The 17,484-nt window shown below is 41.0% G+C and overlaps 3 protein-coding genes across 15 annotated transcripts; 1 reads left to right on the plus strand and 2 right to left on the minus strand.

Annotated features, from left to right (window-relative positions):
• Nucleotides 1-1,424: 1,424 nt before the first annotated feature.
• Nucleotides 1,425-8,289, minus strand: LOC140781451 (uncharacterized). Of its 3 annotated transcripts, XM_073127411.1 has the most exons (6): nucleotides 7,962-8,254; nucleotides 6,685-7,308; nucleotides 6,418-6,518; nucleotides 5,770-6,123; nucleotides 3,201-5,686; nucleotides 1,425-3,110 (listed from the first exon to the last, which is right to left on the minus strand). In XM_073127411.1, the coding sequence occupies exons 3-6, from the start codon at nucleotides 6,418-6,420 to the stop codon at nucleotides 1,781-1,783; spliced, it is 4,173 nt and encodes a 1,390-aa protein (XP_072983512.1). In that variant the 5' UTR covers nucleotides 6,421-6,518; nucleotides 6,685-7,308; nucleotides 7,962-8,254; the 3' UTR covers nucleotides 1,425-1,780. The 3 variants fall into 3 exon arrangements, with proteins under 3 accessions (XP_072983512.1, XP_072983509.1, XP_072983510.1); XM_073127408.1 differs by lacking the exon at nucleotides 6,685-7,308 and having other exon boundaries at nucleotides 7,962-8,289; XM_073127409.1 differs by having other exon boundaries at nucleotides 6,685-8,254.
• Nucleotides 8,290-9,200: 911 nt separating this feature from the next.
• LOC140782146 (pentatricopeptide repeat-containing protein At5g52850, chloroplastic) lies at nucleotides 9,201-16,424 on the minus strand. 11 transcript variants are annotated; one of them, XM_073128566.1, is made up of 4 exons: nucleotides 11,427-16,424; nucleotides 10,064-10,321; nucleotides 9,931-9,982; nucleotides 9,201-9,696 (listed from the first exon to the last, which is right to left on the minus strand). In XM_073128566.1, exon 1 carries the CDS (start codon nucleotides 16,303-16,305, stop codon nucleotides 13,846-13,848), a length of 2,460 nt encoding a protein of 819 aa, XP_072984667.1. In that variant the 5' UTR covers nucleotides 16,306-16,424; the 3' UTR covers nucleotides 9,201-9,696; nucleotides 9,931-9,982; nucleotides 10,064-10,321; nucleotides 11,427-13,845. The 11 variants fall into 11 exon arrangements, with proteins under 11 accessions (XP_072984667.1, XP_072984669.1, XP_072984671.1 ...); XM_073128568.1 differs by having other exon boundaries at nucleotides 9,201-9,707; XM_073128570.1 differs by having other exon boundaries at nucleotides 9,201-10,321; nucleotides 11,427-13,398; nucleotides 13,479-16,424.
• LOC140782147 (uncharacterized) lies at nucleotides 11,751-13,627 on the plus strand. The gene is made up of 6 exons (XM_073128575.1): nucleotides 11,751-12,137; nucleotides 12,218-12,332; nucleotides 12,398-12,479; nucleotides 12,612-12,663; nucleotides 12,805-12,859; nucleotides 12,943-13,627. The coding sequence occupies exons 1-6, from the start codon at nucleotides 11,751-11,753 to the stop codon at nucleotides 13,113-13,115; spliced, it is 864 nt and encodes a 287-aa protein (XP_072984676.1). The 3' UTR covers nucleotides 13,116-13,627.
• Nucleotides 16,425-17,484: the final 1,060 nt, after the last annotated feature.

A 17,484-nucleotide genomic window follows, 5' to 3' on the forward strand; every position in this document is an offset into this window, starting at 1 on the left:
GGACTTCTATTTATGTGTACTTATTCAGTTTCTAATCCAAATATCTCCGTTTGTGAGAAGTGAAAGAAAATAATATTCCAAGTGCTTACTAGTAATCAAGATTCTCTTTGAAAGCAATATGTTTACATATGGTTCAGGTGCAAGTGCAGAACTTTTCATGACTGACATTTTGATGACCCACCATTGCCAAAGGATATGTTGAGCTGGTTAGAGCTTTCAACTGATAGCATACACATTAAATATCTTGGTATCCAATTTCTCAACCAGGTTGAATGAAAATGTGTAATTTTTTCAGAAAATCAGAGCCTGATCATGAACAGAAGGAAAAGCCTTTACTAAGGATTAAGGAACTATAAAACAAGAGTACAAGGCTAAAATCCCCAATCTCTAATATAATTGCTAAGTTTAATATGATAGGCAAAGAATAAGTGCTAACGAATATAGTACTGCATGTTAGTATAAAGATAAGTTAACATAGTATCAGAACAAAGGTATTGGATCTCAATCCTACTAGACCCATCTATTATTTAAAATATAACATCTACCATTTAAGTCAAGTCAATTTATTGAGCATATCAAAATGCATCATATCCTGTGCTCAATGTCCCTACCCAAGTCTTTAGCCTTGTCTTGCCATATAAACCCTTCTCCAAACTATCTGGATTAAGTCAATCTAAGGAAATTAATCAATTATTGACATTCGCATAAGAACTAAGTTGAAGAAATCTACAAAAGAAAGATGCACCAAAATAATTGCCTTCAGTTAAACTCATCCCAACAGCTTCAAATAGGAGGAAACTAGCAATACTGACAGTACATGAAGGAGATCATTCAACTTGAGTATTTCAAGGAGATATATGCAGTCGGGATGGTTCCATCTTTAAACAATAGTCCACTACGAAGAAATGGTGAATCTCAAAACAATTCTCAATAGTGAAATAACATGTGAATAGGCTGCAACAATAAAGCACAATCCATAAACAAATCCAAAGCACTTATTGAACTGCTTCCATTTTTTCTATATGACAGCTGTAAAAGAATTTGAAGACTACTACAAAAACAATAGAAAGGAACAAGTTTCATAAATGTACCTTTAGAACTTTCCACTTAGCGGGCTTGCACAACCAATTCAACGTTGCATCAGCAGATCTGAATATAAATATCTCCTGAAACCAAAAGAACGTGGGCAGTAAATGTCATTGTGCAAATAAGCTATAAAATAGATATAGGATATAAGAAACATTTCTTCCTTTTGAGCAACTACCCCTTCCAGCCATGGAAGTTAATTAGACTAAGAGTGAGTCAATCAATAAAATTCTGCAGGCAACCAGAAGAATAGTCTCAGCACCAAGAAACCAAACACTGGATTTCAGTGGGACAATGAGTTCAGAAAATTTATCACAGTAAAGAATGAACAATGTGAATTGTGCGAGGACATAGCTCAAAATTCATTAACTTGCTCATGCTTTAATGGGCTTCATACATAGATATATATATCCCAGTCAAAAAGGGCACAAAGCTTAAAAAACATATAGAATTAAAAAAAATAAAGGAAACCCGCGAGCTGGAAACAAAAATTCCAAATTTTACTACCAAAATAAATTTTTACAAGTACTTCAAATGCAGAAGATTTCGAGGTTAATAAGTCTTTCCCTCTGACGAAAAAATCATTGGGTTCAGCATTTCCATGGCTCAAACACAACAGTATGCAATGCACTCAAGAGGGACTTCTCCACAAGGTCAAGCCATCATAACATTCTTCAATTCTGTGCGCCTTATTTTAGGTGGTATTATGCTTTCCACTTTTACCATATCTAAAATGGCCTTTCTCTTCCTTAGCTCTATTAGATGAATCTCCAAGTTGGCTCTCAATGCCCCTGTCGAAGACCCTGGGACTCCCTCTTGCTTGGAATTTGGATGATTTGACAGCAGAGTCACGAGTCCTGAAATGATCTGAATCATCATTATCATTGGTGACATAATGCCTCACAGAATGCAGAAGTCCATATCTGTCACCATGGTCCCTCCTATCATCCCCACTTCTATCATGCCTCGATCCCCTACTAAGACCAACATATCCAGGAAATCTACTAGAATGTATTGGTCTGTAGTAATCATCGTGCTTCAATCTTCCCGAAGAATCCAGTAGATCAAACCTATTGCTTTGTGAGAAAGCCCTTGATGGTGGACTTCTCTCTGAAAATTGCTTGTAATCATGTTCCCAGAGATGATCCAGTGAGTCCTTCCTTTCATCAACCCACCTTGAAGAATGAGGTGAGGAGGTACGGTTTCTCAATGATGGTCCATAACCTACCATACGGTTCTCAAAACCAGATCGTCTTTGGGGTGATGTTGCTCTCTCTGTCCTTCCTTCAGACTTCAAATTTGGAGACCTGCTATGCCTGTGAAAATTAGAGCCCCTGGTCATTCTTATGTCACTTTTGCTGGGAGATGCCCACAAATGAGGAGAACGGGTTCTTGATCTAGAACGGGATCTAGTGTGGGACCGAGATAAATGAAGACCTCTACATGGAGAAAAGCTTCGCTGTCTCCTGCTTAATGAATGCCGAACCAGTAATGGATCGATACCATCATCACTAATGGGCCTACGATAGTGATCCCTGGTAATCCCATTACCATATTGACTGGATCGACCCTGCCCGACACCAAAGTGCCAATCAGGGCTAATCTCTCTTGCACGTCTAAGACCTCCATGCATACCACATGCTCCATCTCTCTCAGTTGGAGATCCCCTTCCTGATAAAGGACGCCGTGTGCTGTGCAAAGACACATTTGCAGATCTTCTGGGTACCCGACCAGCAGTCCCCACACCACCAGCTTTGACTATTGTGCCATCAGGTGCAACAACAAAGCCATTGCTCTCTACTTTTGCAACAGCAGCTGCAGTTGCATTCCTTGAACCAGGATGAGCAAAAGTGGATGGTCCATAATAACCAGGTGACCCATGCCGAGTCGGATCTGAATGGGTTGGAAGTTCCACCCACTGTTCACCTCTGCCTCTTCCTTGGGTATGAGATGAACCGCCCCTTCCACTTGATCTGCGACCACCAAGCTCCCTTTCACCTTTCAAACTCAGGCTGTCATCGGATCTGGAGATACAATAACAAATAATATCAATAATAGTTGCAGATCAGAGAGATTTACATATGGAAAAAGGGAGATGGGCAAAGGAAACTCACCTGCTTGATTCAACATAAGATTTATCATTCCTGTGTGATCCATCAGAGGACTTCGGCCACTCAATTCGTGATGATAATTCTCTTCTCAATGATGAACCCATCTTCCTCAAGGAATCGCCACTGCCTTCCACATCCAAAGAAATGGAAGTACCATTTTGTTTAACAGAGTCAAGTCTAGCATCCCTCGACCCATGACGAGAAGTTCTACGACCTTCAGGCAGCCGATCCCATCCTGATGACTTCATTCTGGAACCTACTGAGATGTCTCTGGAACCACCACCTCCATTGGGAAAGGCATTGTTCCCTGAACCTGTTTCTAACATATTTTTCACACTCTTCTCCGACTTTCTGCACTCGTCTTTCACTCTCAAATTTCTGCTACTGTCTTTTCCAGAAGAACCTCTCATTCCGGACCTTCCAGATTTAACATCCAAAATGATACTTACTGATGAACACTTCAATTCTGCTTGTAAACCAGCACTGTGTGAATCCTTCTGCACAGCTTGTGCCCCATCATTACTAGCACCCAGTGACCCCCCATTCTTTTTTGGCACAGTGTCGGGCAGAGAAACAGAAGTAGGAATATCAGATGCAACTTCAAAAAAGTCAGATTCTCTGTTGTCTGAACCATAATCCACCTGCTCAGGTTCGTCTTCCTCAAATCCCTCTTCTCTCCAACTATTCTGAACATATTCTCTAAGTTCCCCATCCTCATATTGAGAATCATTATCTTCAAGGTCAACCTTTTCCATCCCATCAGCCTGATCGATGTCAAGTTGAGATGCATTTGAATCACAGCCCCAATCAAAATGATCCAAGGGAACCTTGCCAGGGGCATCAGTTTTGGCTTCACTTGTATTCCCACAGGATATCCTAATAGCATCTTTGTTATCGTCCACCTTCATATCTTCAGAAATTGTTTCTTGTTTCCTGCCATCTGTGCTCCCAGATGATGAACCATCATGATTACATGATGCTTGACTATTGTAGGGGCGAGAATCGGACAAACATGAGCAAATATCAGCTTCTTTGGACTTTTCAATGTTAGCGTCCTCAGTTTCTTTGAAGCCATCAGACTGCACTGGTTCGCTATCGCCAACAGCAACGGTCACATCTGTGCAGATATTTCCATCAGACAGTTTATAAGAAGCATTTTCAACCAGAAGTCCAACAGAGCGACAATGATCACTTTCTTCATTCCCTGAATCAGTAGTAAGATTTTTCTCAACTTTACAGTTTCTTGGCTGCATGGCCTGCTCCATTGGGACACCATTTATGTCAGATGCAGCAGGGCTTTTATTTGAAACATCTACAATTGATTGATTTGTGCTTTCCACAAAGACTTGTTTATTAATTGCTTGGTCAGAAGTGCGTTCACTTTCCATCCTTGAAACTGAGAAAGCATCAAATTTCACTTTCTTCATGGCAGAAGAAGGGGAATAGGGTTCAGTTACAGGATCTGAAGCACCTCTGAACAAAGAAGATTCAGTTTCAGCTTCACAACCACCCTTCTGCTGATTCTGGAACTCCTTTATCTCATCAGTAGAACCTCTCAAGGAAGAAGTGTCTTCAAAATGATGTACTTTTCTACCCAAACTGTTGCCACAAGCAAGAGGGTGATCTTCCTTTCCATTGTTATGATCTGTAACTGAATCATCAACAAACATATCACATTTCTCATGTGCCTTGGTATCATGTAACTCAGAGCTATCCTTTGCTATGCAAACCACCGCATCAGAAGGAACAGGAGCATCTTTCATTTCACAATGTTCTCCTGAATCCTGAAAAGTTTCAAACTTTTCTATCTTATGGCCATGATCAACATCTTCACCAACAATGCCAGCAGCACAAGGCTCAGAATTTGCAACCTCTTCATCCCCATTACTGTCCCATACAGTGTTAAGATCCCAATGAAATCTAGAATCACGAGAGGAGCACTCAACTGCCCTCGTCTTCTTGGATACATCTTGCAAGGGGCCTGTGGAGTTAGAAGGACAGTTTGAACCATCCACTTGATCCCCACCAAGACCCTTGGCAGGAAGGACAGTTGTAGAAGATATCCCCAAGGGCATATCAGATTTACAAGGAAATTCCTCAGAACAATGTAAAAGCTTTTCTTCTTGAAAAGAATGCCCTTTAGATGCTAGATCAGTATTTGTAATGTGACTATCACCTTCCGTGCCACTGTCACAAGCAGCAGCAGCCAATATTGAAATACCAGAGAAATCTTCACCACAACAAAGTTCTCCATTTATGTCATTCAAGCTAGCGCTCCCATTAGCAACTAGTCGCTCTTGGTGATGTTTGGCATACAGCGCACTCTCTCCATATGAAGCAGAATGGCCTTCTAAGATGTTATCAGACTCATTTGAATGAGAAGAATGGGGCGGAGGTGAAGGAGAACGAACTAACAGAAACCTCCTTTTCTTTATGGGAACACTCCCAAGTGCATCACTAAAGCGCCGACCAAGAATACTTACACCAAGCTGCAAGTAGAAAGGAATGAATTTAGGCTCATCAAAAATCAATACAATGATTTTGTTGCTATCATAAAAAACCAAAGAAAAACCTTTTCAGATTCCGAGACTGGAATATCTCCCATTCTGTTTGATTCTCGATCTGTGCAGTTCTCGGTCCAATTTAAAGCGTTCTTTATAGAGTTCTTTTCGCTTTCCCCCGTAAATGAAGTTCTAGCTCGCCTTACGGTCCTCTGCCTACCTTTGGTGGCTGTCTTCCAGTTCAAGTGAGGATCAATGATTCTAGAGAGCTCCAACTTCACAGTGCTCAGCATGTTTCCAGGCAGCGCTTCTCGCCCATCAACTATTAATTTGCCACCACAGCTCTTGCAGGATTTTGGACCGTCTCGATGACTAGGATTTTCAAGGGAAGAGGGAGACCCTCCAGTACAAGCGCACAGATGAATCTGTACGGCAAGAAGTTCATTCATTTTAGGGATAACAAAAGAAGAATATAAACATCAATACATAAATGCTACAGAAGAATATAATAAACAGAGCGACCAGGGAAATCACTGACAAGTATACTGCAAAGAATAAAAACAGAAATTGCAAAATAGTGGCATTTTTCCTGCTAATGCAAAAACATAAAGTTTCCCACAAACTAGCATGAGCTTGAATGTAGTGCACATTTCAGCTGTCCGTAAGGCTAACATGCTATGCTATGTATGATACTACAATGCAAGAGAGATGAAACCAACCATTGCCTCAGATCTCTCATCTTCATTCTGCTCCAAAGGGAACAAGAAATCAGATCATATCAATTCCGTCTCCAGCTCCCAAGAAAAACCAAAGATGATCTCTGTAAAACAATAAGCTGATGATTAGCCCTCCTGCGAGCCTCATTTGCAACATATGAGGTACTCCAAAGTAAATAATTTTTTCATGAGACCAAAATGTATTGTTTTGACACCAGCGCTTCCAAGGCTGATGACAGACTGCCAGCATAAGCCACTAAAGGCCATTACCTTGAGGCAGATCATGTAAACTAGACAAAGCAGGCATCTCCTTCTTTGGTCCAGACTGAGCAAAAAAATCTCCAAGCAACAAAATGCTATGAAATCTAGTAGTATTCCAAATGTTGGCAGGGGGCAATGCCCACAAGAGAAAAGAGCAAGGGTTCTCCAGTCTGATATCCCAGCTGATCTCCATGATAACTCACACAAACATCAAGCCGGGAACAAACATCCACCTTTCACAACATAAAATACTAGTAACAATCCTTCCGAAAGAAATTGTTTTCCCCAAAATGGCGTTGAGCAGAAAAAAAATGGCAAACTAGTGAGTTTGAAAAAAGACCTCCCTCTCTGAGATCAGAATTCATAATTCCAAATACAAATTCAAAACATCTGGAATAATAACTGCCACTAAATCTGTAAATGCAGAAGCACGCAAAATTCCTTCATCCAGAACAGCCTCAAATCCAAAGGTTGCAAAAACTGCAAACACCCAGTGAGGAACCCTCCAAAGATCTTCTACCATACCATACACCTAACTTTGAATACCTATAATGCTAAAGACCTGTAGAAGAGCCTCCGTTTGTCAAACCTTGTCCCAGAAGAAGGTGCTGATAGGCAAATAAGGGTACCGACCTGGAAGCAGAGATTTTCTAAAGATCAAGATGAAAGTATTGGTCTGGATAAGAGAAGAGACGGCACAGAGTACAAAATTCTGGCACGTAGATGTCGAGGAATCACAGAACAAGTCTAAATCAACATGACCAAATGGACAACCTCGTAGAAGAAGCACGAAGCCACTCAAAACAAGGTAAGACGCGGCATCTCTGCCTGCTTTAACGGAAAGAAACCAGATCCAATCCCCAGAAATCAAAAGGAGGAGGCGACGCTAGCAAGTTCCTTCTTCTTTCCCCTTTCTTTGTACTCCATCGTGATATATGATCAAAGATCTATAGCCAGGATGCGACTTCATCCCTAATTCCACCTGTCCTGCAAGTACTCCATAATCTCCTTCGGCAACTCATCGTCCAAACCCTAAAAGACCACGGATCCAACGATCACAGCAAACCCTAGCTTTCATCTGCCCATCATCCATCGTCGTCCTGTGATCAGATACCCAATCCGCGGCCCCGTCGGCCAGTAAACCAAATCCAACGCCAAATCCGGCGGATCCCATGGCGATCCCAGAGGAAGAACCCAGCTCTTTCCCGTGGCGTCAATCCCCCTCACCGATGGCGCGGTAAACAACCAAAAGAACATAGAGAAATCAAGAGCTAGGGTTTCTATACCTGAATCCGAGCGTACGACAGGGGGAATAGCGGCGAGATCCCTCTCTTCTCCTTCCTATCCTTCTCCGGCGTACCGAAATCCTTCCTTTCTCCTGCCTTTCCCTTCCTTTGCCTGTGGTCTTTTATGTTAACCTGCGATTCCTCTTCTTCGTCTTCTTCCTTGACGAGATTGAGATCGGATTCCTTTCTTGCGTTGGATTTCTCCGGAGATTTGAGAGGCTGTTCCTTATCTCCCACGCCACAATCTTCGATGCTCTCCGCCTTCTCCTCTCTCTTTTCCTGCTCCTCTTCTCTCTCTCTCTCTATCGTCTTCCCTTATTTATTAATCGCGTTATTGATACCCTCCAAGAGTCCTAAACGCCCTCGTGTTATGCTAAAATTTACCAAGACTGCCCTTAGGGCGAACGGTAGGACCAACATGCCACCCAGCTTCGAGCCGCAAGAGCCATCCAGCCCCCACCAGCTCAAAGATCGGTTCAATCCGGCCGATCGAGTCGGGTTCATATTACCTGATCCGATCCGAATCCGATATTCGAGTTTTTTATTTATTGAAAATTTTCATCTATATATTGTACATTTTTATAGTTTAAAATAATTGTAATAGACTTTATAAAGGAGCGAGATATATTATGGGGAATTAACTTGGATAACTTAGCATTAGTCTAAAGATTAATAGACGCAAATCTTGTGGTGCCACTATCCGCATCCGAACCCGTTTCCATGTCTATCCGGGTCTTAGGAAGTCAACAATTGCAACGCCGCAGAATATGGGGAAACGTGGCTCACGCGTCATAGAAGAGAGACTAATTTCTTCACCTACTTAATAACCCACCACAAGCGCTCAAGCTCATCTGTGGGGCCCGCCCAGATTTTGTGGTGTACAAGTGGACACGTGGCGCGAGTCATAGTTATTCAGGCGGGGAATTGAGAAACCAAACACGCGTAGAGGTTAAAAGAGAAAATGTCGCGTAGCCAAAATTTTAGTCAGACATATGATTGTGATTGTGTGGCCTCTGTTCATCCAAAGCTCAAACTCTCGATTCCAATGTATAGTGGTCTTTGGGTTCCGTATGTGATGTAAACTTTTGTCCAATTAAAAAAATATACAAATAATATTAATGATAAAAACGGAATAAGAAAATTAGGACTTATCTACAGTGAAATATTTTGTAAAATTTTGGGAGCTGATGTTGTCATATATAAACTCACTGTCATCAGTCAAAGAAGGGTCAAATAATCTTGTGACAGATGAAGAGGGAAGGAAGGATGAGAATCTATGAAGTGGGCATTCCTCGTTGAACACCAATAATTACAATGATATATCCTCATCAAGAAATAAATTTTGGTTAATTTACAAATTTGTGCAGTATAAAATACAACAATTGTTCTTATTTTGTATGGATAAACCACCTCTTATCAGTGAAATCAGGTTCTGAACATCAATGATACTTCTCCCTGCAGGAAAGGTTTGCTGATGGAAAAGAATGCAGACTCTTACTCCACAAGTTTTAGTGTAGATACTTCTCCTCAAGCAGTTAATATATTTGCAGCAGATCTTGCTGTTTATACTTCAAGAGCATCTGAAAGTTTCACTTCAATTGTAAACCCTCTAAATTGAGAATCAAATCTTGTCGCGTGGCATAGGAAGGATGAAACATGGAGGAAGCTGCTGGGAAATACACAATTGCACCCCTATTGTTTTGATCCACTGCACTCCAAAATATCACAGCTTAACCTGCCATCAAACTAGCTGCAGTTGTTAGAATTCAATACATATGGAGTCGATCAAGAACCAGCATAAGTTCAAAGATTAGGATTAGACAAAAAACACAGGCAATATGATATAACTTTGTTTTGAATTTTTAAACAGGGACTGCTACCGCAGAACCTATTAATTGACTACCAAATCATCCGCAGAAAGTAACAAAGATATAATTTGTTTCGCAGCCAATTATGGTCCGCCGAGTACCTGTGGTGAGTCCTATCTCGGCGGAACCTTTGGCCAGCCTTGTATGTTTTTTCTGTTTGAAAAAGAATGGCTTTATCACATTCGAGAGTTGTTTGTGGGGGAGCACTATAAATGAAAGAACTAATGGCCTTACATGAAATCCACCCCCATGATACAAATACTGCATTTGCCAGTCTCTCCTCTTTATAGATACCTTGTTTACCTCCAGCCAAGCCTGATGTGCAACAAGACTGCTGCTGCTGCTTTCCTGGCAACTGCTTACGGTGATGGAGTTGGATGTGGGGAAAGAAGGACTATTCCAAAGCTGGAGCAGATCAAGTTTCAGACTATGACTATCACCATAAAATCCACAGCTTCTATTCTTTGAAGAGCTACCCATAGCAGCCGCATCCTGGAAAATACATTTTGAAGGAAGACAAGAAAATTAGATATTGAAGTCCTGAACAGATGTGGTTGAAGTGTGTAAATGTTCAATCATGCAAAGAGCTCAAATGTGCATCTCTAGTTATAATGGTATTAGCTAGATCTCTAGATTCAAGTTGCACATTATCTATCCAAATTTATGTCCTTTATGTACTCAAGTAGGCTGAATGACAAGAGGAGCTTCTAGATTAACATGAACATCCAAAATTACCACCAAGAAATTGTCAAGGCAGCAGGTGAGATGCTGCATAGATGTTAGACCTTTTAACCACCTTAGCCAGCATAAGGTTCCCCATGTTGTTTGTAGTTTCATATTTGTACTATCCTCATGTTTCATTAATCACACTTGATGAGATGGTTGAAAATAACCCAAGTATTTACGAGTTCTGCAGAACCCACACATTGACGACTATATGATATCAAAATATGCAGAAACATCTCCATTACAAGAGAATGATCACCTTCAAAGTTCGACAATCTTAAACACCCTTCTGAACTAATCAGTATTTCAATGCATTCTTTACAAATAATTGGAGCATCTTAAATAATTGTTACATATTATTCCTGATCCATGCCAACCTAAATGAGTACAAATAACACTCATTCTATAGTCTATCAAAGCATCACCATCTGTCACACTCACATATAACAACGTCTAATCGTCCAACATTTTCTTCAAATATTTTCACAAAAATGCAAAATATTAACTTTATCATCAGGCAAGTCAAATTTGAACTGAAAACACAAGATAATATGATCCACATTTGTAAATAGGACATGGACTTGCTTATTCTCTCCAAGAGTAATGCTATTCTTGTGGGTAATATATGAACTAATTATGAACTTGATGACATGGCAGCATATCAGCTGTTGGTGATTTATATCTCTACCTCTCACCCACCTTCAAGATGCATCCACGTCAAGTTCATAAAATTCGTAAGGTGTCAAATAAGCACACATTTAAGTATTTAATCAGGCTTTTGCCTTATCTAAACCAAGGTAATACATCCACTGAATGTTAGCCTTTACCACATTTTCCCCTCCAAAGAGATCACAGGGAAAGGAATACTAACCCCGATTATGAAGCAACTCCACATTCCCTACTTATCTCAACATTCTTTAACCACCTATGAAGCAATTGCATAGCAGGCAATCTTTATTCTTTCACAGATTCTGCTTCTCTGAACTAGCCTATGCCATGCTTCCCTCCAAAGAACCACAGGAAAAGCAATACGAACCGTGAGGATGAGCAATTCCACTTTCCATGCTTATCTCAACATTCTTTAACCACCTATGAAGCAATTTCATAGCAGGCAATCTTTATTCTTTCACAGACTCTGCTTCTCTGAAGTACCCACCCTTTCTGCTCATCTTTCATTTCACACCAACATTTCACTATGCTTCAATCCTGTAATGTTCTAATGGCTTCCATTTCCTTTCGGCCACCAGCTCTCCCAGTAGCTCATGGAAGATCTTCTTCTGGGTTCAGTCTACAAGCCCATTGTTGTCGATCTTCTGTTGCAGCACAACTGGAGAGATGGTGCTTCTGGACAAGCCAATCAAGAAGGCAACATTTATTGAGCAATCGACCGCTGGCTGCAAAGTTGAAGGGACCAGATAATCCCAATAGTGATTCCCATTCCATAGCGCCTTCACCATTATCAGATGTGATTCTAAAGTTCTACTCATCCCTCAATGACAAGGACACAAAAACATTAAAGAAGCTCATTGCTCATGACTGTATCATCGAAGACCGGTCATTTTTTAAGCCACTGGAAGGAAAGGTCTCACCTCCCCACTTACGCATTCCATCTCTAGAATCACTGCACATAACATGCATAACAGTTGTTATCTGTGAATGCAGGCACTCCACAAGTTTTTCGAAAGACTGACAGATGCCATGGGAAAACATGTCAGATTTGCCATTGATAAGATGTGTGAAGGGAAGGGATCCACAGTGGCAGTAATTTGGCACCTTGGTAAGTTCTTGCAAACACACCAATTAGATGACTGATTAATCATTGCTAACAGCATCATGTTGTAGAGTGGAATGGAAAGATCATTCCCTTCACCAAAGGGTGCAGCTTCTACACATGTTCAAAAGAAAGTGAAGCTCTTCTTATCAAGTAGGCATCATACATACGCTTCAATCATGTTAATCCATCTCCAAGAGCAACATAAGCTTAAATTTTTCATGATATCTATTACACTCTGAAGTCTTATAGGACTGATATGGGAATTCTTGGTACATACGACAGGGAAGCTCATGTCTTCAATGAGTCACCACTGAAACCAGCGAGCCTTGCACCAGTAAGACTATTGAATTCAATTATAATATCACACTCTATAGTATATATAATGTCTTCAACAAATAGAGCAGATTTCTGGACCTACATTCTGTACTTGCTTTGACACAAACAATAATGATAGAACCTCCCAATGTGGTTTCAGGAAATGCTAAAGAAAATTATCTGGCTGTTTGACAAGTTCCCAAAACTGGCACAGTGTATGCACCGCATAACACTATCAATAGATTGGCATAAGTTCTAACCCATTAAACAGCAACTGACATCCATCATACTTCTGCAGGTTTCCTACAAAAGCATGATACAATGCTTTATTATATCATGAAATTTTTTCAGTACTTTGTGGGGCCTTTCATCGTTCCACTTGCAATGTACTATACCAACATTTGGAAATACGCAGGTCGAATAGCAATTATTTTGATCAATATCCTGAAGAATGTTTTCTTATCCAAATGACTTGCTTGTTCTGTATGGAGTGTCCCATGGTTCCTCGAATGCCAGCTGCAGATAGGTTGAGATCTTCATCTGAATGCTGTATACCATTGTTATTCTCGTTAATCACCTGTTCTCATGAGGATCAATTCATAAGGCCATAAACTGAAAGACACCAGTTAGTTGTCATCTCCATCTTTGATTGGCATCACCAGAAGAGAGAGAGAGAGAGAGAGAGAGAGAGGGTACCCTGCTTACTGAAGATCATTGCTTTCATGCCTCTGAGGAGTTAAAGTGGTCATAATCCCTGTCCGACTGTGGCTTTAATCAAAGAAGAAGAGTATAAAATGAAAGTACAGGTGAAATGGTTGCAAAATAAAGTGGTACCTCTGTGCATCTTATTTGTTCCTTGTGTGATCATGGACCCTTTTTTTTCTTTTTCTTTTTGAGGGAAGCTTAATGTCAAAACACCAACAAATTGTTGGCAGAGCATTAGAAGTAAAACTATCTTCACTCATGAGAACTTATGAGAGATACTATGTCTGTCTTTTCTTTTACCAGAATGCTACTCAGTGTTGTGAATTCACTTTAAATATCCGATTTCACTGCTATAAAACAGCTGCATTACCTTAGGGAACGGGTGGGAAAGTTCATCAGCATCAGTGATATTCCTATTGCTAGAAGATTCAGTTTAATGTATATTAGTTATATCTTCCCCCAAGTGCCTTCAGGTACCTATTTGAGGGGGGTTTGCTTAGTTGGTCATCTGAATCCAACTTTGGCCTGGACACTTTCTCAGTGTCCTCTCTCTCATCATCCTGCGTGTCTGCTCACCCCATTCCAGCTTCCCTGCATTATCATAGATGCCTGCAAGCAGCATGTAAATCGCTGTATCATATGGGTCCAACTCCAAGGCACTCCTTGCTATGGACTCTCCAAGAACCAAGTTCCCATAGAGCTTGCAGGAAGCCAACAGGGTCTTGTACATAGACGCATCCGGCTGGAACGGCATGGTCTCTATGGCACATGCTGCCTCCTCAAGCCGTCCTGCTCGGCTCAGCATATCTACCAAGCATGCATAGTGATCTCGTTCTGGGGACACACTGTACAAGTCTCTCATCTTATTGAAATGCTCGATGCCCACATCGACTAAGCCGCCGTGGCTGCACGCGTACAGCACCACCAAGAAGGTGATGCCATCCGGTTGAGCTCTCGCCAACCTCATGTCCTCAAAAGTGGACAGGGCTTCTGGGATAAGCCCATTGGATGCTAGCCCCGATATCAAACCATTCCATGACACCACATTGGGCTCCTGAATAGCCAGAAAGATACTTCTAGCTTCTCTGATGCACCCACATTTGCTGTACATGTCGACAAGACTATTAGAGACTGAGACCTTGTCGTTCAACCCGGACTTCAACGAATAACAGTGCAACAGCTTCCCAGACTCTGTAGATGATAACCCTGCAGCAGAAGAGATGAAGCAAGCAAGACTGAAACCATCCATAGCCACCCCTTCTCTGAGCATGTGAGTCATCATTTCAAGTGACCTCTGCTGGTGGCCCATCTGATTTAGCCCCTTTGCCATGCTTGTGTACGTAACAACATCTCTATGGAGGATCATTGTGCTTGCCACAGTCCATGCATCTTCCATCCTCGTGAACCTAGCGTAGACATCGACCAATGAATTCCCAACAGCAGCATCCAAGGAATCTGACTTTGTCTTCATCACATAGGCATGGATTTTCCTCGCGTGAGTCAATGCTCCTAGAGAGCTGCACCCTTTGAGAACAGTGGACAGGGTGAAGGAGTTGGGCTGCACTCCGCTGGCCTGCATCTCTGTTAATGCAATAAATGCCTCCAAGTCTCGGCCATGCCGAGCAAGTCCTGCAATCAAAGCAGTCCAGGAGACAACATTTGGGGAGTCAATGGCTTGGAAGGCATACGCAGGATCCTTCACATCTGGTGAACATTTGCTGTACAGGTCCACCAGCGCATTGCCCACAGAAGCATGATGCTCCAGGCCAACCTTGACCATTTGACAGTGGATCTGCGATCCTGCTCCTAGTGCTGAAACAGAAGAGCAGGCACTAAGGACTCCCGCATATGTAAAGGAATTAGGTGGCACCCCGGCTCCCTCCATCTCAGAGAACATGGCGATGGCCTCATCAAAATCTCCAACATTAGAATACCCAGTGACCATTGTTGTCCACAGCATCACGTCTGATTCGGGAGTCAGGCGAAACGCTCTGAGGGCATTGCTCATCTGAAGGCATTTGGAGTACATATCTACAAGCGCTGTTTTCAAGACTAGATTAAGCTTCATCCCCCAAAGGATCAGGTGGGCATGAACAATCGCACCTCGTCGATGGCAACCAAGAGTGCCACATGCAGCCAAAAGCTTGGTAAAGGTGAATTCCGTGGGAGGAGTGCCGCTACTAATCATAGAAGCATAAAGCTCCATAGCTCCACTATAATCCTCCGCTTCCACAAGAGCCGATATCATGGTGGTCCATGAGATGGCATCTCTGTGATCCATTGCAGCAAAAATCTTACCTGCCTCATTGAACAAACAACACTTTGAGTAGAAATCCAGCAGAGCACCCCCAATGACAGTGTTCGACCCGAACCCACGCCGCCAAATTTGTGCGTGAATTTGGCTTCCCAAATCAAACCAATCCCCAGCAGCAGTGGTGCAGCAGCGGAGGACGGTCGAGCACGTGAACTCGTTAGGAGTCACACAAGACTCGGGCACGAGCATCCCGCAGAAAAAGTCCAACGCTATCTCACTGAACCCACTTCGAGCGTGAGCGGATATGACGCCAGTCCAAGATACAACGTCTCGGCGGGGCATTTCGTCGAACATCTTGCGAACATAGTCGAGTCCGTAACATTTGTCGTAAAGAGAGAGCAATTGGTTGCAGAGAAGCAAGTCTCCGTGAAGGCCGAGCTTCGTGATGGGGCTGTGGACGGAAACGCCATGACTTATAGATCTGGAGTTGGAGAAGGAGAGCAGATTAAGGATTGCCTCCCTGGAGATGAATGTCGACGTTGGCTTCGACCCTTTCTCTGGATTTGACAAAGAGACGCTTTGGTTCTTTAGGTGGGAGGCACGGAGAAGAGAGTTGAAGAGAGGTCGGAGAGGAGAGGATGAGAGCGTAAAGGGAGTAGAGGAGCTTGTAATGGAGACCTTTCTCCAACAACTGCTGCTCATGCTAGTTTTTCTTTAACCCAAGAAACTACTGTATTTCTCTATCAAACATTCGATCATTAAGGAGAAAAAGATCTCTTTTTGATAGATCATCACTTCTCTTCATTCCTACGCCGAGAGACTCTCTCTCTCCTCTTTCAAAAAAATAAACGAAAAAAAAAGAACCTATATTTGATAGAGAAGGAAATAATTTCTTTAATTTATTTTTATAGCTATATATAATACTTCTAATTTCTTTCTTTTCTTTTCTCAGAAATTATGGGTAAAATAGTCGAGACCTAAAATCGATGACTTTATATTTTTAATAGACATTTCTAAGGCCCGTTGAATTGAAAATTAAGGTAATTTATGGATAATAATATACTTAATTTTTTTATTCATAGTTTAGACTACCAGTTATAATTTTTTTTATTTGGTTGCAATTTTAAGATAAAGTCGTCTTTCTAAGTTAGAATAATGGGTTCGGTATCCATAATATTAGTAAATTTATAAAATAGATTCGACCTGATATGTTCATAATTGAATTTATATCCATTTAACTTTGTCCAACATTTGGACTTAAATTTTGGTCACACAATATTTAGAGTATTTATATATAAAAGAATCTAAGAGTTACAATAAGTGTCAATTATTTATACTTTATTAGCACTTAATATTTTTAATGTGTTACTAGATAAAATAAATAAATATATATAAAAGCTCTCTTTAATTTCTCACTTTTCGATACGAAGTTTGCATCAAGATAAGATGATAGTGTAAAGTAATTTTAAACTATTATATATTATATTAAATTCATCGACGCTTCTATGAATTAGCAAATTAAAATTTGATCTTATTTGGATCGATCTTACAATCATGAAATCGAATTCGATCCATTTAATAAAAAAGAGTTAAACTCAATTCATATAGAATTTTCCAACAAATAATCCATATCCAAATAGTCCTTAGTTATAACTATCTCTTATCTTAAATAGTACCATTGTTGTTGTAGTTTTACTAATGGAATACTAATATACTTCTATATCCAATTCGTTGTATTAAGTGAGAACCAATCTAGCTATCTATCCATTATCTATAGAAAGAAAGAGGATGCAGATATTATTTGTCACTAATAATTTTGCCACTATCTGAAAGTGTGAGATGCTAAGCATCGTTTGTTTTGTTCTTTGTAAATACGCATGA

Source organism: Typha latifolia, chromosome 2 (genome assembly GCF_019914945.1).
Source record: "Typha latifolia isolate L0001 chromosome 2, TyphaL0001v2, whole genome shotgun sequence".
Taxonomy (NCBI): Eukaryota; Viridiplantae; Streptophyta; class Magnoliopsida; order Poales; family Typhaceae; genus Typha; species Typha latifolia.

Bases quoted from the DNA above. Each gene is read 5' to 3' on its own strand.
- LOC140781451 (XM_073127408.1), bottom strand. The intron at 5,687-5,769 runs GTTTTTCTTTGG...TTCTACTTGCAG, and splicing joins CAGTCTCGGAATCTGAAAAG to CTTGGTGTAAGTATTCTTGG. The intron at 3,111-3,200 runs GTGAGTTTCCTT...TTGTATCTCCAG, and splicing joins TCTTATGTTGAATCAAGCAG to ATCCGATGACAGCCTGAGTT.
- LOC140782147 (XM_073128575.1), top strand. From the start codon at position 11,751: ATGCTTCAATCCTGTAATGTTCTAATGGCTTCCATTTCCTTTCGGCCA. The intron at 12,138-12,217 runs GTCTCACCTCCC...CTGTGAATGCAG, and splicing joins TTAAGCCACTGGAAGGAAAG to GCACTCCACAAGTTTTTCGA. The intron at 12,333-12,397 runs GTAAGTTCTTGC...ATCATGTTGTAG, and splicing joins GGCAGTAATTTGGCACCTTG to AGTGGAATGGAAAGATCATT.
- LOC140782146 (XM_073128570.1), bottom strand. From the start codon at position 16,305: ATGAGCAGCAGTTGTTGGAGAAAGGTCTCCATTACAAGCTCCTCTACT.